Source organism: Chiloscyllium plagiosum, unplaced genomic scaffold (genome assembly GCF_037043375.1).
Source record: "Chiloscyllium plagiosum isolate Xiang-an unplaced genomic scaffold, Cpla_swu_hap1 HiC_scaffold_7, whole genome shotgun sequence".
Classification (NCBI taxonomy): Eukaryota; Metazoa; Chordata; class Chondrichthyes; order Orectolobiformes; family Hemiscylliidae; genus Chiloscyllium; species Chiloscyllium plagiosum.
In genome coordinates, this window is record NW_028270145.1 from 45937501 (window position 1) to 45961315 (window position 23815).

The 23815-nt window shown below is 39.5% G+C and overlaps 1 protein-coding gene across 9 annotated transcripts in view; it reads left to right on the forward strand.

Annotated features, from left to right (window-relative positions):
• cerkl (CERK like autophagy regulator) overlaps positions 1–23540 on the forward strand; it is a 163924-nt gene extending 140384 nt beyond the window's left edge. For 8 of the 9 annotated variants that reach the window (XM_043693481.2, XM_043693488.2, XM_043693483.2 and 5 more), the window contains 8 exons: positions 2500–2574; positions 14262–14439; positions 15237–15305; positions 20846–20880; positions 20975–21083; positions 21877–21973; positions 22494–22693; positions 23088–23540. In XM_043693481.2, coding sequence (XP_043549416.2) covers positions 2500–2574; positions 14262–14439; positions 15237–15305; positions 20846–20880; positions 20975–21083; positions 21877–21973; positions 22494–22693; positions 23088–23166 — 842 coding nt within the window. In that variant the 3' untranslated portion in view covers positions 23167–23540. The remainder of the gene's footprint in view (positions 1–2499; positions 2575–14261; positions 14440–15236; positions 15306–20845; positions 20881–20974; positions 21084–21876; positions 21974–22493; positions 22694–23087) is intronic. The other variant, XM_043693485.2, reaches the window with a different exon arrangement.
• Positions 23541–23815: the final 275 nt, after the last annotated feature.

Here is a 23815-nt window from a genome sequence, read left to right on the forward strand (position 1 = left end):
TCTTAATGTTTGTATTGCATTTCCATGAAGGACATGGGAGTAATACTAAATCTTTGTCTGGGGGGGCGCGGTGGTTCTGCTGAAAGCCACCCTTGCCCTTGTTGCTATACCCCTCTCATCACCCATCCACCAACCAGTTAATCTCCCTTCTCACCTGTGACCTAAGATCTAGTGTTTTCCTGGCCCTAGGTTAGTGTCATACCAGCAACAGACATCTCCTTCCCAATGGTGCAGATGTTCATTGCAGCCATCAAGTACTTCAGTGGAACAAGGTGCAGCAGATTTTTTTGAAAAAAGGTGATAGCTTGTTTAAGAATCTGCCCATGACTATATTTATAAAATGAATAATGCCACTAACCTTACTTATGGCCTCAACCTGTAAGTTAACTTTAGCGAATTATGAATTTGAACCTTGAAGTCTCTACATTTGTTTACGCACTTAAGCAATATGCTTAAAACCAACATCAAGATTGTCCATTTGTGTCTTTAGCACAAACAGTAATTTTACGAAGCGAAACAGCAAGATATTGGCACTAAAAATAATGAACTATAGCAAAGTGGCAACAAATATATTTATAATGATATTTATATTTAGATTGATGTTCCCAAACCAATTTTCTGTTGTCAAATTGTATAAATGTAAAGTTGTTCAACTACACTACATGGCAAATTTCTTTGCCCATATGAAAAGTAAGGTGACAGTTTTATAATTCTGGATTCAAATTTGATTTTACCAATTTAAAAAAAAAAGTTTCAGGAGAACTTCAGGGATACTTCTGAAGTTTTCAGTGACTTCTTTATGGCTAGAATAAGTAACCAAGATAGAGCCTCATGCTGCACCTTTGTGTTCTTAGAAAAAGGAAGTTGAAGTATTATGGGTCTGTGAGATAATCAATGTTGGTACTAGAAGGTCAATGTCAAATTTGCAATAGACATGTTTTGAATTCTAAGGGTGACTTAAGAAAAGTTCAAACTTTTTTTAAATTTTTTAAAAACTCAAACTTCTTCATAGCCTTCAGGATTTCAATGTGTATTGAGTCAGCCAAAAAGGGAAACAAAACAAAATATGTCTTTCATGACATTTAGTTTTCACTAAATAGTTTATTTAATTAAATACATTTTAAAAATAGATTTGAATTAAATTAAATTAGAAAAGAAAAAATGTAAGTAAATGGATGATCACAGAACAGAATCAAGTAAAGTTGCTATAGTTTTGTCAGACCATAGGGCTGCTCTCATTATAGATTCAACTGGTGGTGGTTAAACCTGAGGGCCACACACCTCAGGCAAGGGGACAGTACTTCATGGTAACCTCAGCCAATGCAGGAATTGAACCCATACTGTTGGCATCCTTTTCTGGCAATTCAACCAACTGAGCTAACTGACACCTGACAAAGCAATGCAGTAAAATTAAACTTAGCACATTTTAGTTGTTGATACAAAACAGAAATTGCTGGAAAAACTTATGTCTGGTAGCATCTGTGGAGAGAAATCAGAGTTAAAGGTAACTCAGATTTCTTTCCACAGAAGCTGCCAGACTTGACTTTTTACAGCAATTTGCATTTTTGCTTCCGATTTCTAGCTTCCGCAATTCTTTCAGTTTTTTTATTTAGCTATTGGTAAATACTTTTATTAATTTTTGACTTGCCTGGTAACATGCATTGGGCGGGTAGCTCTGCTGGGCATTGGGCGGGTAGCTCTACTGGTTCGAGCGTGGTGCTAATAACGCCAAGGTCATGGGTTCAGTCCCCACACTAACCAAGTGTAGTGCTGAGTTGGGCAAACCAGCGATGTTTGCAGTGCCATGTCAGGGCTGGTGATTGCTTTATGGGCAGCACGGTGGCACAGTGGTTAGCACTGCTGCCTCACAGCGCCCGAGACTGGGGTTCAATTCCCGCCTCAGGCAACTGTCTGTTTGGAGTTTGCATATTCTCCCCGTGTCTGCGTGGGTTTCCTCCGGGTGCTCCGGTTTCCTCCCATAGTCCAAAAATGTGCAGGTGAGATGAATTGGCCATGCTAAATTGCCCGTAGTGTTGGGTGAAGGGGTAAATGTAGGGGAATGGGTCTGGGTGGGTTGCTGTTTGGAGGGTCAGTGTGGACTTGTTGGGCCGTAGGGCCTGTTTCCACACTAAGTAATCTAATCATAAAGTCTTTAAAGCATCTGGCTATGAAAGTGTACTTCTACACCAAAACTGAAGAAGCAAAATTAAGTCACCAAAGTCAAGGGGATTGAGACTAAGTCAAAATTAGGCTCCAGACTTCATTTGTGTTGAGCAGGCAAATTATGTCAGTTTTTGGGGGAAATTGAAGATCAACCATCCAGCCTTCCTCCCCCATGGTATCTCTGCTGATTTTTGAAATGCAAGTGAAACTAGTTGCCTGTCTTCATGAAATATAATGAAAGGCTTCATAATTATATTGACTGTTAATTTATATACAGTATTTATAAATGTGTTTTGATTATTATTTGTGCTCATAAATATTTTTAATGTCTTTCAGGTTCCACAAATATCTTGGCATTTTCTGTACATGGAATTAAACATCCTGGTACTGCAGCAATGCATATCATTATGGGTATGTGCGCTTCAAGCCTTTAAATAATTATTTTAAACATATATATTGCAAAAATGATTGAATAGTATTATTGACTTAGGTTAATTTTGGGTTCTTCAACTTATACTTGCCTACAATTTTGAAAATTGCATGTGCCACCAATTCATGTGTTGATTGCTAACTGCTGCAAATGTGGTACTAGCTAAGATTTGTCTGTTCATCACTTTCTCTCTTGCATTATGTTGAAAATAGGATAGGTTTAGTAAATAATAGCCTGGATCTTAGACCTCCAGACATTTAGAAATGTAGAAAACAGAAACATAGAAAATAGGAGCAGGAATAGGTCATGTGGCCCTTCAAGCCCACTCTGCCATTCAATATGATTTTGATTGATCATCCAACTTCGTACTCTGTTCTTGTTTGTTCCATACCCTTTGATCCCTTTATCCATAAGAACTATATTTAACTCCTCCGTGAAGACATTCAATGTTTTGACCTCAACTACTTTGTGTCGGAGAGCATTCCACATCTCACCACTGTCTAGCTGAAGAAATTTCTCATTTCTTTTATTCATTTGTTGGATGTGGGCATTGCTGGCAAGCCAGCATTTATTGCCCATCCCTAGTTCCCTTTGAGAAGGTAGTGGTGAGCTGCCTTCTTAAACTGCAACAGTCCACTTGCTGTGGGTTGACTCACAATGTCACTGGGGAGGGAATTCCAGGATTTTGATCCAGCGACAGGAAAGAAATGGTGATATATTTCTAAGTCAGGATGGTGAATGGCTTGGAGGGGAACTTGAAGGTGGTGGAGCTGCACTTGTCCTTCTAGATGGAAGTGGTCATAGGTTTGGAAGCTGCTGTTTGAGGAAGTAAGGAGTGTGATGGAATATTCCCCACTTGCTTGGCAATACATCCACAAGCATCCACTCCCTCCACCACCGACACTCAGTAATAGCAGTGTGTACCATCTACAAGATTCACTGCAGAAATTCACCCAAGTATTCCTAGCCTATGACCTTTTCTTGTGACCACTGTGTTTATATGACAAGTCCAGTTAAGTTTCTGTCAATGATAACCTCCAGATTTTGATAGTAGTGGATTCAGTGATAGTAGCACCATTAAATATCAAGGGGGAGCAGTTATATTGTCTTTTAATCATAATGGTCATAGCCTGGCATTTGTGTGTTACTTGCCACCTGTCAGCCAAAGCATGAATATTGTCCAGATCCCGTTGTATTTGAACATGGACTGCTTCAGTATCTGAAGAGTTGCAAATGGTGCTGAACATTGTGCAATCATTGAGCATCCCGACTTCTGACCTTATGGAGGGAAGGTCATTGATGAGGCAGCCAAAGATGATTCAGCCTAAGACACTACCCTGAGGAACTCCTACAGAGATGACCTGGAGCTGTGATGACTGACCTCCAATATTCATGTCCAACTTCTTATATGCCAGGTATGACTCCAATCACTGGAGTGTTTCCACCCTGATACTCATTTATTTCAGTTTTGCTAGGCTCCTTGATGCAAGATTCAGTTGAATGCAGCCTTGATTTCAAGGGCTGACACTCTCTCGTCACCTCCGAAATTCAGCTCTTTCCTTCATGTTTGAACCAAGGCTGTAATGAGGCCAGGAGCTGAGTGGCCCTAATGGAACCCAAACTGAGCGTCACTGAGCAAGTTGTTGCTGAGGAGGTGCTGCTTGAAATTGCTGTTGGTGATACCTTCCATCACTTTACTGATGATCGAGAGTAAACTGATGGGGGTGTAATTGGCTTGATTAGATTTGTCCTGTTTTTTATGTATAGGACATACCTGGACAATTTTCCACATTGTCAGGTAGATGCCACTGTTGTAACTGTACTGGAAGAGCTTTCTAGGGGAACATAAGCCTTCGGTACTATTACTAGAATGTTGCAAGAGTCCGTAATCTTTGCAGTATCCAATGTTTCCAGCCATTTCTTGACATCACATGGAGTGAATCGAATTGGCTGAAGACTGGTTTCTGTAATGCTGGGGCCCACTGAAGGAGGCTGAGATGGGTTATCCACTTGACACTTTTGGCTGGAAGTTGCTGCAAAAGCCTTGTCTTTTACGCTAGTGCACTGGGCTCTTCCATCATTAAGGATGGGGACATTTTTGGAGCTGCTTCCTTCAGTGTGTTTTTGTAATTGTCCACCACCATTCATGACGATGTGGCAGGATTACTGAGTTTAGATCTGATCCCTTGGTCATGGGATTCCTTAAATCTGTCTATCACTTGCTGTTTATACTGTTTGCAAGTAGTCCTGTTTGGTAGCTTCACCAGGTGGATACGTTATTTCCAGGTATATTTGGTACTTCTCCTGGCATGCCATCCTGCACACTCCATTGAACCAGGGTTGATCCCCTTGCTTGATGATAATGGTTGAGTGGGAGATGTGTTGGGGTTACAGATTGTGCTGGAGTACAATTCTGCTCCTGATGACCCACGGAGCCTTAGGGATGCCAAGACTTGAGTTGCTAGATCTGTTTGAAATCTTTTTGAATTAGTGCAGCATGGTAGCTCAGTGGTTAGCACTGCTGCCTCACAGCACCACGGAGTGGGTTTGATTCCAGCCTCGGCTGACTGTGCGGAGTTTGCACATTCTCCCCATGTCTGCATGGGTTTCCTCCAGGTACTCTGGTTTCCTCCCACAGTCACAAAGATGTGCAGGTCGGGTGAATTGGCCATTCTAAATTGCCAATAGTGTTAGATGCTTTAGTCAGGGGGACACTGGTCTGGGTGGGTTACTCTTCAGTCAGTGTGGACTTGATAATACCACTAGGCTATCGCTTCCCCATAGCCTACCATGTGTCCTTAAACTGTGATACCTGGTTCTGGACTTCCCAGTCATTAGGAATATCATTCTTGTATTCACCCTGTCTGGTTAGAGAGTCATACAACCCAGTATCAGGCCCTTTGGCCCAACTTGTCCATGCTGACCAAGTTTCCTATATGAACTAATCCCCTTTGCCTGCATTTGGCCCAAATCCCTCTGAACCTTTCCTATTCATGTACTTGTCCAAATGTGTTTTAAATGTTGTAATTATACCCAATGCTACCACTTCCTCTGGCAACTTGTTCCATATACATGCGAGCTCTGTGAAAAACAGTTGCCCCTCAGATCCCTTTTAAATCTTTCCCATCTCACCTTAAACCTATTCCCTCTAGTTTTGGACTCCCCGACCCTTAGGAAAACACCTTGCCGATTCACCTTATTTATGCCCCTCATGATTTTATAAACCTCTAAGACCATCCCTCAGCCTCCTATGCTCCAGGGAGAAAAGTTCCCCTCCTTATAAACAAGCTCCCCAGTTTTTGTAATATTCTTGTAAATCTTTTTTGTCCCTTTTCCAGATTAATAACATCCTACCCTGCAGGAGGGCAACCAGAATTGTATGCTGTACACCAAATGTGGCCTTACCAATGTCTTATACAGCCACAACATGATGTTCCAAATCCTCAGTGCTTTGATCAATTAAGGCAAGTGTGCCAAATTCCTCTTCCTTCACACTGACTACCAATGTTCTGCTTTTAGGACCTAAAATGACTGCACAGAGGCTGGTATCCCGTCACCAAATTACCCTTTGAGATTTGTGTAAAGATTTGAAGCTCAGGTGTTGGTTGCCGTGGTTGTGGGGATGTTTGCTGAGCTGGGAAGTTGATTTGTAGATGTTTCGTCCCCTGTCTTGTTGACATCTTCAGTCCTTTGGACCCACCTGTGAAGCGCTGCTGTACTGTCTCTTCTGGAATTTATTTGGTTCCGGTACTGCCGCTTCTGGTTGCTGGTCTGGTTGTTTGTTGTATATACGGCCTAGGTGTATGTGTTTGTTCATGGAGTTCGTGGATGAGTGCCATGCCTCTAGAAATTCTCTGGCTGTCCTTTGTTTAGTTTGTTCTATGATCATTGTGTTGTCCCTGTCGAATTTATGGTCCTTGTCATCTATGTATATGGCTGCTAGGGACAGATAATCGTGGTGTTTAATGGCTACTTGGTGTTTGTGGATGCTGATTGTTGATTGTCTGTTTGTCCTGTATAGTGTTTGTGCAGTTTTTGCATGGAATCTTCTAACTTACAATTGTCTTGCACATGATGGATATAAGGTCTTTTGTTCTGGTGAGTTGTCGGAGTATGGCTGTTGGTTTATGGGCTGTCAATCCAAGTGGTCAGAGAAATCTGGCTGTCAATTCTGAGAATTTTTAAATATAAGGTAGAGTGGTTAGTGTGTTGGGTCGTGTTATTTGTTAGGAATCTGTGAATGAAGTTGCAGGGATATCTGTTCTTGCTGACGACTCTGTGGAGGTGTTCTTCTCTTTGCGGGTCAGGAGTGCTGCAGTGTGTTGTAGCCCTTTTGAATAGGCTCCTAATGTAGCTTCTCTTGTGTGTGTTTGGGAGTTGCTGTTGTGGTTCAGGATCTGGTCAGTGTGTGTAGCTTTTCTGTACACTTTTGCAGTGCGTTCACAATTCTGTGTTCTTCCTACCATCTCATCCAGGAATGGGAGTTGATTGTTGGTTTCCTCCTCTTTCATAAATCTGATCCCTGTGAGCATGGTGTTAATAATCCGTTGTGAGTTCTCGATTTCTGTTCTCTCAATAATTACAAAAGTATCATCCACGTAACTGATCCAGAGTTGGGTCAGATTTGTAGGAGGGCTGTGCATTCCGGTCTTTGCATCACTGCTTCTGCTATGAGCCCAGAGATGGCTGAGCCCATAGGTGTTCCATTGATCTGTTCATATATTTGGTTGCTGAATGTGAAGTGTGTCGTCAAGCACAGGTCTAGTAGTTTGAGCATGCAGTCCTTGTTGATAGCTTCCTCATCATGTCGTCTGTTCTGTTTGTCCAGGAGGTTAGCTATTGTCTCTCTGGCTAGAGTTTTGTCAATTGAAGTGAATAGTGCTGTTACATCGAATGAGACTATTGCTTCGTCCTTGTCTATGTTTATGTTCCTGATGTTGTCCAGAAATTCCTGTGATTTAGTAATTATTAAGAGAACAGAAATTGAGAACATACATCGGATTATCAACACCATGCTCACAGATATCAGATTTATGAGCGAGGAGGAAACCAACAATCATCTCCCATTCCTGGATGTGATGGTAGAAAGAATACCGAACAGTGGATGTGCCACAAAAGTGTATAGAAAAGCCATACACAGGGACCAGATCCTCAACTACAACAGTAACCACCCAAATACACACAGAAGCTGCATTAGGTCCCTGTCCAAAAAAATTACAACACACTGCAGCACTCCCGACCTGCAAAGAGAAGAACAACACCTCTACAGAGTCTTCACCAAGAGCAGATATGCCCACAACTTCATCTTCGTATGCCTAACAGACAAACAACATGGCGAGGACATGCCACAACCCAACACAGTAACCACGCTACCTTATTTAAAAACATCTTGGAACTGACGGCCAGACTTGTCCGACCACTTGGATTCATGATAGCCCATAAACCAATAGCCACGCTCAGACAGCAGCTCACCAGAACAAAAGACTCTATACCCATCATATGTAAGACAAATGTAATTTACAAGATTCTATACAAAGACTGCACGAAACAGCATATAAGACAAACACATAAACAATTAGCAATCCGCATCCACAAACACTAGCTAGCCACTAAATGCCATGACCAGATGTCCCTAGTAGCCATATACCTAGATGACGAGGACTACAAATTCAACTGGCATAACACAACAATCATAGGGCAAGCTAAACTGGGGACAGCCAGAGAGGCATGGCACTCATCCATGGACTCCATCAACAAAACCACAGACGTGGACCCAATATACCGGCCACTACGTCGAGCAACAGGAACAGAACCAAATAAATTCCAGAAAAGACAGTACAGCAGCGCTTTACAGGAGGCTCCAAAGCACTGAAGGTGTCACCTAGACAGGATACGAAACATCTTCAAATCAAACTCCTTGGCGAACATACCCACAATCAAGGCAATCTTTTATTTACATATGCATAGTACACTGGCTGTGGCCAGCCAGCTCGGAGTCAATCCCCTGAACTGAGGTGATTCTAAATCTCCTGGTTATAAGAAATGAGGGCTAGTTCAGATTTGAACACGGGACCTCTCGCATGTCAACATATTCTCTAAACCATCTCCACAAGGATCTCATAGTCAATACGGTCCAGCTGGCTCCAATCACTACATCCCTTACCTCGCCAAATCTGGGGATGTAGCCTGGTCTCTCTCTTGCATCATTTTCGCCCTAGGTCTGGTTTGTCTGACATGAATGGCGTATAACGAACCATAGCCTGTCTCTTGCATCTGGAGTGCCTCGAGAGGATTTCCTTCTCTTACGGCAATAACGGTATCGAGGCTGCATCCATCTCTGACTCTGAGGTTTTCTCGACACTAGACGGAGACAGAAAAAGCTAATTTTCTGACAGGCCTTCTGGCTGTTCTAAGGGGCCAGATATGTTTTGCTCCTGTCCCATTTGCAAGGTAACAGCTTTCAGGTGATCCACGTGTTTGTTCAGGACTGTATCACCTACCCGAACTTTCTAAGTGACAGGACCTGACTTCGCATCAAGCTGACTTTGTACTCATACAGGGCCATTTCCATCAGCAAACTTCATCCCCTGAATTCAATCCTCTTTTACTTAGAGGAGGCATATGGCCTGCCATGGTGTTCCAGCTGCCGTTTCACCCCCGCCCATCCACCAGGTCTGGGAATATCAGGTTTAACCTGGTGCAGAGTCTTCTCTCCATCAGCAACTCTGATGGAGTTATCTTTGTTGTTATGTGTGGGGTGGTCCTATAATCAAACAGGAACTGGTACAGTTTGGTATCAAGTAATGCTGTATGCTGCTTCTTTAATCCTGTCTTCAACATTTGGACTGCACTTTCCACCAGATCATTGAATGATAAATGTTATGGAGCTGTGCTGATGTGCCAAATGCCATTTGACTTCAGGAAATATTCAAATTCACTGCTGGTAAATGATGTCCCATTGTCCATGACCAATACGTCTGGGTGCCCGGGTATTGCAAACAATGCTTGCAGCTTCTCGATCATCATCCCTGAGTTTGCTGAATGGACTTTATGCACATCCACATTTTTATGGGCGTCCACATTTAGCCCATGAAAGGACTGGCATAGTCCATGGTTACACGGCCATTCCTACAGATGTGGGGCCACTGCTTATGTCAGGTTTTGTCCCCTGAGCATTGCCCCCCAATGCAGCTATGTTGGCATCCAACCCTGACCACCAGACATAGCTTCTTGCTAGCAGCTTCATCTTGGAAACAACTGTATGACTCTTGTGGAGTTTGGCCAGTATCTGGTGGTGACCTTTACTTGGGACAGTCACCTTTGCTCCCCATTGTAATAAGTTGCCCTGTAATGGTGATCTGATATAGCTGGGTCCAGAAAGGATTCAATCCTGTTTCCAATGGCCATTCTGTTTCCCCCATTACCATCAGATATTTTAGTTTCACTAGGGCAGGATCTTTTTGTGTCCACATTCAAATATTGTCAGTGGTGACTGGAAGGATGTCCAGGAATTTTAAAACTAAAATGGACATTCTGGGGAAGGCACCACAGGTGGAGAATCTGCCAGTTGGAGGCAGCTCAAGGCATCTGCATTAACCACTTGGCTTCCTGGACTGTGTTCTAACTTGTATATACTGAGATTAAAGGCCCCACGCTGAATTCTACAGGAAGCTATGGGCAGCACCACCTTTCTTCTTTCAGCAGTGCTAGCAGGGGTTTGTGATCAATTATTACGACAAATTTCTGTCTGGAAAAGATATTGGAACTTCCTCACACCAAAGATGTCCGCCAAACCTACCTTCTCTGTCTGGGCATATCTGTGTTCAGCATCAGCCAAAGTCTGCGAAGCATATGCTATTAGACTTTCCTCTCCATTAGGCCACCAGTAAGCCAACACTACCCTGATACTATACGGAGAGGCATTGCATGTCAGCATTACCTCTTGCTTCAGATCGTATTGGGCCAACACCTTAGATGGCAATTGCTGCTTTTCAACTTCCCTAAAGCCTATATCATGCTTATGCGACCATTTCCAAGGCTGACCCCTTTTTCAACAGCAGGTGTAAGGGTGCCAAGATGGAGGCAAGGTTATATATGAATTTTCCATAAAAATTCACTCACTTAAGGAAAGACCTAAGCTCCATTAGAGACGTGGGAGCCTGGGCTACTTTGATCATTCTCACTTTATCTCTCAACAGGTGTAACCCAGTTTTGTCAACTCTGTAACCCAAGTAGGTCACTTGGGTGTCCAGAACACACATTTCTCCCTTCTAATACATGCGCCAGCTGGGAGAAACATTTAAGCACTATGTCCAAGTTCTCCAAGTGTTCTTTATTGGTCTTCCCTGTATTAGTAAATCATGCAGATATTTGGCAGTTTAGGGTAGCCCTTGTAAAATGTTCTTCTCCATGGTCCACTGGAAAAGGTCACAGTCTGATGATCTCCCAAATGGCAGTCTTGTATATTGATATAAACAATTATGGGTATTAATGGTAGCATACTTCTGGGACTCCTAATCCAGTTACAATTGCAGATGGGCATGGCTCATGTTCAGCTTCGTAAAGGATAGCGCCCACCCCCCACCCTGCCAATTTTGTGTACAAGTCCTCCATGTGAGGGTTTAAGTATTTATCCAGCTTCAAGAAGCATTTTACCATTTGCTTCCAATCCCCACAAAGGCAAACTGAGCCATCAGGCTTCACAATCAGAACAACTGCACTGGTTTGAAAATTCCTTTGCTCTCCAGCCTTCTGATTTCCATTGCTACTTTCATACACAAAGCAAATGGCACCAGGCGGGCCTTGCAAAATCTCAGAATTAATTCCTGGTCAACATATAAAGTGGTTTTGATCCCTTTGATAGTCCCAGCCCTTCCTGAAATATTCCTGGGTATTTCACTAGGGCTTCAAAGAGGCAGTCATTTTCTAATCGAAAAATGTTGAACCAATCTAGCTGAATCTTTATCAACCAGTTCCACTGCAATAGGCTTGGGCCTGAGCCTTTTATTACAATCTGCACCAACTGCTCAAAGGAGACCAGAACTGAAGTCATACCCTTCGTCTGCAATGGCTCCCCAATGCATGGTCTTGGACTGGCTGAGGTCTTGTGCAAATTTAAGATCCGAAATCTCGAGCGAATCTTGTTAAAGACAGGTTCTGCAACCGTATATACAGCTGTGCCAGTATCAACCTCCATGGGAACTAGGTGACCATTTAACCAAACATTAATTTTAATCCATTCTGATGTAGATGTCACGAAGCAATTTAATTTTTCTAACCCACATGTGGGAGACTTTCCAGGGTGTGCATACTCCTGGTACCAGCCTATGAATTTTCTGACTGAAGTCAGGCCTTTTAGGACTCCTTTGATGTCTTGAGTCCACATTCTGGCAGCAACTACAATGGCTTGCCCGGCCAAATCCTGAAGAACTTTTTAACCACTTGGCCAAGGTTCAGCTTTATTGTGATGTTCTGCTAGGGTCCCTCTGATCAGGATATGTGCTGCATGAGACTGCAATTGCCTATACTCAAGTGGCGTTGCTCAAGCTCAGTTGGAGAGGTGAGGGAGTCTACTTCCATTGGAATGCTCTATAGTTCCATGCTCGACTTGCCACATTTTCTAATGACGACAGCAGTAGCACGTGTTTGAAGTCCAGTTGGATTTCAACTGGTAGGTGCTTCTGCATGGTTATGTCATTAATGCCATATACCAAACAGTGTCTCAGCATCTCATTCAGGGTTAACCCAAAAACACATGCCTTTGACAGTCATCCCAAACTTGTCAAAAATGCCAATATGGATTCTCCCGGTTCTCTAACAGCTGAATAAAGCCGATAGCATCTCAGAATTAGAGGAGGCTTGAGTTGTAATATTCCTTAACCAATTCTGTCAACTTTGGAAGGCTTTAGTGTCTCTGGGAGAGTTAAGCCCCTTATAACTGAAAATGGTGCGTGTCTGCAGTCAGACGAATTACTCATTGCTTTTCATCTGCCCCAATATCATTTGCTTAGAAAATATATTGCATTCTTTGCACATAATGGGCCCAGTCTTTGACAGCAGGATTGAAGGAGTCCAACTTCCCAAATGTTGCCAGAAATGCTTACCCCAGCTCCAAGATGACTGTTGCAAGCAAATGTTCTTCAGCAACATACTGTTTTCTCCTGTCACCACTGAAATAACTATACAGATGTTGGTATCCCATCACCAAGTCATCCCTTATACATTTGAGTACAGTACACTGCTTAGAGTCAATCCCCTGCACTGAGGAGATTCTAATCTCCTGGTTATATTTTTTTTCTTTGGAGATTTTAAATTTCCTGGTTTTATATATATAGTTTTTTTCTGAACTGAGGAGATTTATAATCTCCTGGTTATATTTTTTTTAAAGTCTCGTGGTTCTATATATATTTTTAAAATCAACCTGTTCAGAGATGGTATCGCGCACCACTGGATCAAGTGGGACTTGAATCCAGGCCTCCTGGCTCACAGGTAGGGACACTACCACTGCACCACTTGAACCCAAAATAGTCAGGTCCTCGCTAGCAGGAAATTGAACCCTGGTCGCCCGCATGACAGGCAGTGATACTAACCACTATACTACCAAGAACGGCATAGTCTCCTGGTCCTGTTGGTCAGCCAGAGCTTTTCTGATTGGCCAAGGTTAACAACCCTAATCAAGGATCTTGTAATCAGCAAGATTCACCTGGTTCAAATTACTACAAGACCTTATCTTTGTTTTACAAAAACCTATGTCATTGTTACTAATCTGTACCAGTCACTGCCATTTCACCCTCCCTCTCCAGGATGCCCTGTAGCTGCTTGACCAGGGAGGGAACAAACCATCCTGGAATTTAATTTGTGGCCATAGGCACATCTATCCATTCCCCTTACAATAGTCATGGAAGATTCAGTTGTATTTCCACACTTTTGCTCCTCCCTTTGCAGCAGAGCAAACATTGGCTGTTGCTATTTTCACTTGAGAGGATATTTTACTGAACAATGAATAAAAGGTTACACCTGTTTTTCGAGAGGAATGGCCACAGAGGATTGATGCATGGCCTGCCGAGACCTCTTTCTTTGCCTGGCGGTCACCCATTCCCTTTCTGCCTGTGAAGTCAATGCCTGCAGTATCACCACCACCCATATACGTGCTATCCACGATTACTTCAGCTTTGCAGATGCTCGAGAGTCCCCAGCCACCTCTCCTGTCGCAAACCTCAGGCCTCCACGAACTGCATTTGGAGACACTTCCTGCACACGTGCTAGTCCTGGGTGCTGGAAGTATACGTGGCTTCCCATGTAAAGCAGGAGGAGCACACTAAGGCCTTGAGCTCTTCTGCCATGCCTTACAGTACCATCTCTGAGATATCAAAATCCTTTCCAAGTTTTGGCATCCAGAATTGAACACAATATTCTAACTGGGTCATAGCAAGTAATTTATAAAAGTCTAGCTTCATTCTTTTCCTTTTATATGCAATTCTGCTAGTATAGTATTTCCATGTTTTGTCTTATTTTGAGGATGTTTGATATTTTGTTGTGAAGTCTGGTGTTTTTATGCCAGTACATTTCTGTATCATTTTGATTTGATGGTGTAGAATGCAGAACAGATCTTGTTGTGGTTGAATTTTAACATTGTCTTTTTTATTCTTGGTGTCCTCTTGTGTTTTAGGTAACTTCCAAAAAGTAGATGTTTGTACCTTTTGTAGTCACAACAGGCTACTTCAATTTGGTTTCACAGCTATGCTTGGCTTTGGTGGAAGAACCCTGGCCTTAGCAGAAAAGCATCGTTGGATGCCTTCCACCCAGAGGAGAGAGTTTGCTGTTATCAAAACACTGACAAATCTGAAGTAAGAAAAATGACCTTTTATCCAAGAAGACTTTTGTCCTCCTTAGTCAATATATACATAAAAAAGAGAACATTTAGCTCCAAGTTGGTTTTTCCTACAAAGAAATTTAGCCCAGTTACAAACTGACAATATATATGAATTAGGAGCAGGAATAAATATTCAGTCCTTCAAAACTGCTCTGCCATTCAATGAGATCATGACTAATCTGATTGTGACTTCAAGTCAGTTTGCCTATATATCTCAGCTAACCTTTAGCTCCCTCATCAGTCACAAATCTGTCTAACTCAACCCAAAAATTACATAATGACCTTGCTCCCTACCATTCTGTATAAAGAGTGTTCCACAAGCTGAGAAACTCTTGAAAAAACTTCTCGTCTCTGTATTAAATGGGAGACTCCTTATGTTTAAACTGTATCTTTTTTTATTACAATCTTTCTCACGGGGAAAACATCCTTTCACCATCCATACTGTCAAGTCCCCTCAGATTCTTTTATGCTTCAGTAAGATCAACACTTTGAATATCCAATGGATATGACCCAACCTATCCATCTTCTTCATAAGATAATCCCTTCATCTTATAAATCAGTCAAGTGATTCTTCTCACAACTGTTTGTATTGCATGTATGTCCTTTCTCTCATAACAAGGCCAAAATTTTACACAATACTGTAGATTTTGTGTTAATTTGTTAGAAAATTACTTCACGTTCCCCATAATTTTACTATGACACATGGTTGAACACTTCCTGTGAATTTTAACAAAAACAATTTTTGAACTCCATAACTTTTCATGTCTTTAGGCCTGAGAATTGTGAACTATCCTTTCTACCATCAGAAAATGTTTATGTGGTAGACCAGGAAGACAAAAGGTAGGTTATAAACAGTTTAGTTTGCTAATTAACTATTCAAGTTTCAGTTAACTGAATTATTTTAGATAACGTGTTAATTTAACCTTCTTCATAAACCTAATGATCTATCTGTAGAAGCTTCATTCATCCCAGTCAAGGTCACCCAACTGCAGGATGGAAGGACTTCTTAGGATAGCAGTGGGGAATGCAAAGAAATGTGGTAATGATGGGGACAGTATAGTGAGAGGAATGGATACTGTTCTCTGCAGCAATGATCAGGAATTCTAAAAGTTCCTAAGCCCACAATTAAAAACAGGTTTCACTTGACAACTTAAGAACATAGAGCAGATGACAGATAATTTGATTGCTGTGGTCCATGCAAAAACCAAGCCCATAAGTTGAACGAGGAATGAGGTTCTACTGTAAGGATTTGAGAAGCTGGTGTTCCAGTATAATAAGCAGTACTTCATACATAACAATCTCTGTATTACAACCTGAGGCAAATATAAATTAGCATTATGTCAAGCAGATCAAGAAGTTGAGTGCATATTTGAAAGAATGGTGTGGAAGAGTGTCAATTCACAGCACTGAGAAAAGTATAATCTGACAAAATCATCTGGGAGTAATGTCTTAGTGAATCATATAATAGGTGGTAGCACAAGACAGGTGTGGATATTTCAGGTAAAAGTGGAAATGTATAAATCTAAAGAGAAAGTTTAAGAGCATAGTGCAGCAACTTCAGGTAAATACAAGCAGATTAACAGGAAGCAATAAATAATATTTTTTCACTGAATAAGGTAAAGTCAAGGAAAAAAAATGGAGAAAAAAGTTAGCTAAATGCATCCATAGCTATCAAAAGATTTTTTTCAGCAAAAGAAGAAGTCTATCATATTGCCAAGAAGACTAATATGTCTTAGTATTGGTGCAAATTTAGAAACCAAAAGATTACCTTAAAGTTTGTAAGAAGCAATAGAATAGTGAAAGTAAACATGTGTCACTTAGATGCTGAGACAGGAGAAATTATACTGCTAATAAAGAAATAACAGAGAAGTTAAACAAATATTTTTGTTTCTGTCTTCACGATAGAAGACACAAAATATAAGAAAAGGCGAGACTAAAGGGATTCAGCTGTAGTAATTTGTTTGACAATCAAGAGAAAATGATTATTTTTTTCTTGTTGATCATTGCCCATGGTCTTATGAGTTATAACTCAAAGTTACATCAACAGGCAATAGAAAGAAGTGGAGCTGAGCCTGAAATTTGTCTTGCAGTTTTAGTTACTTTACTTTAAATGCCTTTGGTTGTGCTGGTTATCAGGATGAATCTAGGCCTAAAGGGTCTACACTGGAGAAAAGCTCATGCAACTAGTTATTTTCAGTAGAGAATAGATGAGAATGGATTCAGATTTACACTAATGATTTGAACTTGGAAACCAGAAACTCAGCACCAAATTTGAAACTTGGGCTGTGGAGGTAATAGAAAACACTAAAGACGAGGACAGCATAAGGCATGCAGATATTAATAAAATTGCAGCCTTATCAGTTAAGTGGCAAGTTAACAAAAACAAATGTAGGATGATGTACTTTGTTAGGAAAGATAGAATTATCAGTGCATTAATGAGTGCTCTCCCCCAAGTGGAGGTCCTTAGCTATTGCTTGCTGACGCTTTACCCTTAGCCATTTCTGGATTGTTTTTCCGTAATGATGGTTTATTGTTGTCATCCACTTTAAAGGGCAGAACAAGGAATCTGATCCTAAATCTTACCTCAGCTGGAACAGGAACCAAACTTACACTGCTGTCGTTATTCTGAATCTCATACCAGCCAGTTAGACAATTGAGTTAGCATGCCCTTTAGACAGAAAGTAAGAAACTGGTTGGGGTACAAAGCAAAAAAATCTAAGGATGCTGATGAACAAATTATAAAACAATTGTATTGTGTGTAAGCAAATCAATTTAAAATGCTGAAGGAGCAACTGGATTTAATTAAAGGGTACAGAATGCAAGAGTGATGACCTTATACTAAATGCTAAACCTTGATCAGGATGCATTTAGAGTACTGTGCACAATTCTGTTTTCCATACTATAGAGAAATGTGTAAAAGCACGTTATGCAGTGCAGAAAAGACACACAAGATATCAGAACTGAGAGATTAAAGCTGTTGGGAACAAGTGAATGGGTTGGGGTTTCCTTTGGAAAAGTGAAGATTTTGAAGTGATCTGATAGAGGTCTTTGAAATCACGTGTTGGGATGGATGTGGAGTGAATATTTCAATTTGTGGGCAAGTCCAAAACTAGGGATATCCAATAGGGAAATGGGGAGAAATTTGCTCAAAGTGGTTAGTATCAGGAACTCATTATCACAGGAAATGATTGTGTCGAATAGCTTAGATGCTTTGGAAAGGAAACTAGAGGAGTAAAAACTACTAGGAAAAATGAACTGGATATGCTAAAAAGCTGGAGACTCATGAAATATAAACATCAGCATGGACAATTTAAGTTGATTGAATATATTATTAATTTTGGAGATGTAGAATTTTCTTTGTTCTGAAATATTTATTCCATATCCATCCTGATAAACCCATTTATGATTTCAATTATTACCCAGCTTTGGAAGGTGCTGTCTAATGGGCCTTGGTGAACTTCCACAGTGAATCTTGTTGATGATGCACACTTCTACTTTACATCAGTAGTGTAGGGAATGAATGTGGTGCTAATAAAATAGGCTACTTTGTCTTGGATTATGTCAAGCTCCTTGAGTGTTGTTGGAGCTGTACACATCCAGGCAGGTGGGGAATACCTAATTTACATTCCTGACTTGTGCCTTGTAGATTGTTGACAGGTTGTGGGGAGTCAAAGTTGGTACATTGGGATTCCTAGCCTTAATCTACTTTTGCAGCCATATTTAACTTTTGGTCAGTGGTAACCAAAGTATGTTGATATGTTGGGGTATTCAGTGATGGTAAGGCCATTGAATGTCAGGGAAGGTTAGATTCTCTCATTTTGAAGATGGTCATTGCCTAGTACTTGTATGGCTTGAATGTTATTTACCACTTAATTGCCCAAACCTGAATATTATCCAGATATTGCTCCATTTGAGCATAAACACACTCTAGTATCTGAAGAGTTGCAAATGATGCTGAACACTGTGCAGTCATCAGTGAACATCCCCACTTCTCATTCTATGATGGAAGATCATTGATGAAGTAGCAGATGATGTTTTGGCCTAGGACATGAACCTAAGGAACTTCTGTAGAGTGGTCCTGGAGCTGAGTTGACTGGTTTCTAGATATTTTCTAGTCATTGTTCAGAGATGATGTTACACATTTTCTGGAGGAGGTAGGATTTGAACCTGTGTATCCTTGATTCGAGATAGGGTCACTACCACTATGCCACAAGAGCTCTGATAAATGACTTCTATGCTGTATATCATATTTCTTTATTACAAAAGTGACTTCACTTCAACAATAACAACTTATAGCACTTTGAACATAGAGGCATTATAAAACAAAATTCAAATAAAGAGGTATTAAGATAGAGGAACAAAAACTGGATAAACGTGATAGTTTAGGTGAGAATCTTAAAGGAAGAAAATAAAGAGGTAGAGGGATTTAGGGCAGGAATTCCTGTACTAAGACAAGGGCAGCTGAAGGCATGACCGGCAGTGAATCAGTGTCATTATCATTAGGGATGCTTAAGAAGCCAGATTAGATGAGTACAAGTAGTTGTAAACTGCAGGATACAAGAGACAGGTGGTCATGGACAAATTTGGAAGACAGGGATGAAAATATTAAAATTAAGGTGTTTCTTAACTGGGCACCAATCTACGTCAGAGTTAATAAAGACATGAATGAGGGTTTCAGCATTAGAGGAGCTAAGTCATGGCAGACTCTGGTGTTGTTACAGAAGTAGAAATAATCATATCAGTCGTAGTGCTGGCTCAGATATGTGGTTGAAAGCTCATTTGCAAATCAGATGTGACACTGATGTCATAAACAAACTGTTTCATCTCAGATTGCTTCTAGGAAGAGAGATGGACCCAGCAGTTGCGGAGTGGAGTCTGTGGAAGGGACCAAAGACAGTAATATCAGTCTCATTCTTTCTAATACGGCAAATCTTTTATTAACCGGCACCGTTGGAACCAGGAGTGTGCCAGTTGATTAAATATTCCAGATAATAAAGAGTAACACATAACCACTGTAAACCCTGACCAAGCAAAGTTTCAAGGCATCAACATCCCTCAAAACAATTCTATGTAATAACATCAATACACCTCCTAGAATCAATGTAAAAACACACAGTAAATAATAGAAACCTCAATTATCCGGTATTTGATTATCTGAATATCGGATTATCTGACAGGGTTCTGATGTTTTGCTAAACTATGTTATCGGGCATTCGATTAACCAGAATTCAATTAACTGAACGAAATGCCCTCCCCTGCCCGTGTCCTTTGGATAATTAAAGTTCATCTGTACAAGGGGTATACACATCGCTATTATATTTTAGTCACAGCATAAATAATTGAATATTACAGTATTTGAAGTATATAATTTTTGCCGTTTAAAAAAACGTTCCCTGTACAGAATTTTGGACAAAAATCCAATCATAATTCAAAGCGATCAAGAGAGATGGTGCGAGGTAAAGCTGCATGGTTTCAGAATATCTTTAGAAACTGACATTGTTTACTTCGAATATGCTTAATTGGCTATTAAAGTCACTATATAAATACTAGTATTTTTTGCTTTTCTATTCTAGATAAGTGTACATAGGATAATGGCCCAAATATTTCTCTTAACAGTTAAAGTTCTATACTTACCATTCAACCTGTTGATAGCTGCCTTTAAACTTTCTGTGGACATGATAGCTAAGGTTTTCTTTGATATAATAAATTTTCCATCATGAGTCCCTCTATAGTGGATATGTGGCACATATGATTGAGGCAAGCAGCAGTGAATCTCCTTAACCAATCACATTAAAATGTCATTACTTGGGCAAGAAAATTTCAAACTGGAAGTACAAAGTAGGAAATAAAAAGTAAATTTCAAATGAAATACAGAAAGTGAAATAAAGAATAAGAGAGACATTTATAAAAGTACAAGAAAGTAAAAAGCTAAATATCTAATGCTGCTTTTTTTCCTGAGAGAATGAGATTCTAACCTTGTCACTTTCATTTGAAAATATCAGTTATCACACTGTTTAATTTTTTTTATTATTCTTGATTGCACCAGTCCTGAGAGTTTCAGTTGCTTTCAGTACCAAGTGCAACATGTTTCTGCTGTTGTAGTTCTTTGAATGGCAAATCTTTCAGCAAGGAATGCAAGAGTGCTCTTTTTTGGTAGAGAGTGGGTGAAGAATATCTTGATGGCAGCTTCTAAATTTTATGTTTATCTATGCATATACATACTGCACAAGTTCATTTTGCTGTCAGATTTTCTTCACTGGAATAGTTAAGTGTTGTTTGCTTTATGACTATGCTTAACACAAATTGCAAGTCATATTTTCCTAACAAAATGCATTTGTTTTAGATATTGATGAATTCCTTGTCTTTTCAATCTGTTTCAGAAATGAAGATGAAATGAATGCTATTGAACAGTGTAGTGAGTATTAAAATACATCTATAATTTAAAATTTTAAGTGTGAACATAACTTTGTAGCATCCTTCTGCAGAAATAAAGTTTTGGCACTTTCCAGATAATGAAGATAAGTGGCAAACCATACAAGGACATTTCCTCAATATTAGCATCATGGCTATTCCATGTGTCTGTTCTATGGCACCCAGAGGCCTAGCACCTAATACCAGGTTAGTGGAATAGGCCAATACCTATAATATTTGTTCTTCCTATGACCTTTTGGATTCATTCCCAGAAATATGTATATAGTAGATATTCTAGACCCTTTATGAGGGCCTACACTGCAATAATCCCCTGATTTTTAAATGGTTGCAGTTGAATCTGCTGAGATCAGGGTTGAAATAATCAGTGGATAATGTTCAGATAAGGCTGGATAGTAAATCGGATTTTAGAAATTCACACCTGCTTCTATTACTTGTGGGTAACATGCAAAATTGATAAACTACTTCTCTTAAATTGATTAACCATTTTTTTCAAAACACTTGAATGCTACAGACAAAAGAAAACCACCAACCATTAACAATACTCAATCAGAATTTTATAGATTGATTATTCTGACCAAAAATGCACTAAATATTATAAGAAACTTGCAATTTTTTTTATATTGGCAATCCCCTCAAAGTGTACTGATAACTTTGTATGAAGTGTTGTATTAATTGACTTCAATGTGTCAAGAAGTACTGAGTTTTATTATTAAAGACTAGAAATTGCTGTCGGCAAAATTAGCAGTTAAGCACTTAATACTTTCGTATGATATGGACATGGCATTCCTGTCCACTATTTTAATGGTCTCAATAACCCATTCAGCGTTAATGCTCGCTGAGCTAATACTGTAATTCGTGGTCTATACACTCTTTAACAATTCATAACAGAAATATTTCCTGTAATAGTTTCTAATTCACTATTTAAACTAAAATAATCTTCCTTCTTAGTGTTTAAGAAGTGTTTAATTTTCTATTTTAGGTTGGATAATGGAAGCATGTCACTTATTGTTGTCCAAAATTGTTCACGAGCAGACTTCATAAAACATCTAAAACGATACGGTAACTTAACGAACCAGGTAAACTGAAACATATGGCATTTTTGTTACATGCGCCTCATCAGTTCTCATAGCTTAATAAATAAATCCTATACAGTTTTCCTAATTATGTTAGCATGCTTTGTCCTCCTTAGGAGGATTAATTCCCTGTCACAAGACACCAGGCACTAAATTTTTATTTAATATAAAATGCTGTTCAACCTAAGCCAGATTAGGTTTCATCAATCTATGTTTTTGTTTGTATGATTTCACAATCCATTCTTTTTGCCAATAGTTGTTTGTGGAGCTGTCTGCGTTTTAAACAAAAGATTAACATATTTAGATTTCAGTAATCATCTCTAATTTGATGTGTTACCTTTTTTGGGGTTTTGCACTGGATAATGACAATATTGCAAACCATTTCTTTAAGTGAGCCCTTACTCCCTATGAACTACAGTGTGAATAAACCTGTATGTCAAAAATAATCAATGGCTATTTTATTTAACTTTTAAGCTAAGTGGACATTTATTTATGCCTTTGTACATTGTCTTTTTGCTTGTAGTTTGATTTCCCCTTTGTGCAGACCTATACAGTCCAGGAAGTTAAAATACGTACAGGAACCAAGCACAGATGGACAGACACAACCTCTGACAAAAATGCTGATTTTCATTCAAGTCATTCCTCTGTGATTTCTCTTAAGGAAAACTCTCCATGGAATGTTGATGGCAACTTATTGGAGGGAACTTCAGAAATTAATATAAAGTAAGTATTAACTATTTACCCATGCAATATTTAGAATTCTGTACCACACTTTGACATCAACATTAGAATGTCAACATTTTTTACACATTTTCATTCAAGAGTAACTTTGTGACTAGAAAACATTTAAAAATCAAACCGAAAAATAACTGCCAGACCACTTAGTTTAGTCCTGTGGTCTGAAAATTAATCAAGTAGTGCATGTATTGTATTAAATTCATAAGTTTAAATTATTTATTAATGAACAAATAAATTAACTAATTTTGTATTCTCTGGGTTCATGATGTATACTTCCATTATTGAAATGGCATCTACTGGTGAGCATAGAATGGGATCACTAGATGAAACATATGTCTTCTGAATTTTGTGTATTGTTTCCTTCACTTCACTTTCATAGGATCCACTCACAGTTAATTACTCTGTACGGAAGGAATATTGAAGAATGTGATGATACAGTAAAGTGCAGCTGTCTATAGTGACTATAATACCACAAGTTTCCTAGAATGGCTTATTGGTCATTGAACTTTTCTAAGGAAATGAAGCAGAATTATTTTCAGACCAAAACCACAATGAATCACTGTGAGATTGTGGCTTTTCAGATAAAATGACTACTTTTGATTAATTCCTATAATTGTACAACATACTTCTGTATAAATTTTACAATTGAGATTTTGTTTTGAGAAGTGTACTTTTATGAATGTTATCTACTGTTTATCAATTTATGTAAAATTGCAAGATTTCTTATTAGTGGTGTTCATTTAATGTCAAAATTGGTGATATACATGTAGTTCACAGTGAAATTCTAACAGTGTACTGTTCAAATGTTTCATGAAAATAATAATGACCAGTGTATGACCTGTTGGTTATCTTCAAATAACAGGAATGTTACAGTAAGAAACCAGTAGAATTTAACATAGGGATTTTGAAAATACAAAACGATAATGTGTGGCAATTAAGAAAATGGAGCCTTACTACCAAAATATAGATTAACAACAATGAAATTCTTAAGAAAGGTCACAATTTTCCAGTTTCTTGGCTAAGTGTTATTTTTGGGTATTTTAATAGTGGTTGTGCCATCACCGCTATAGCCATTTTTCTCATGCTGTCCTTCTCGCCTCAATTAAT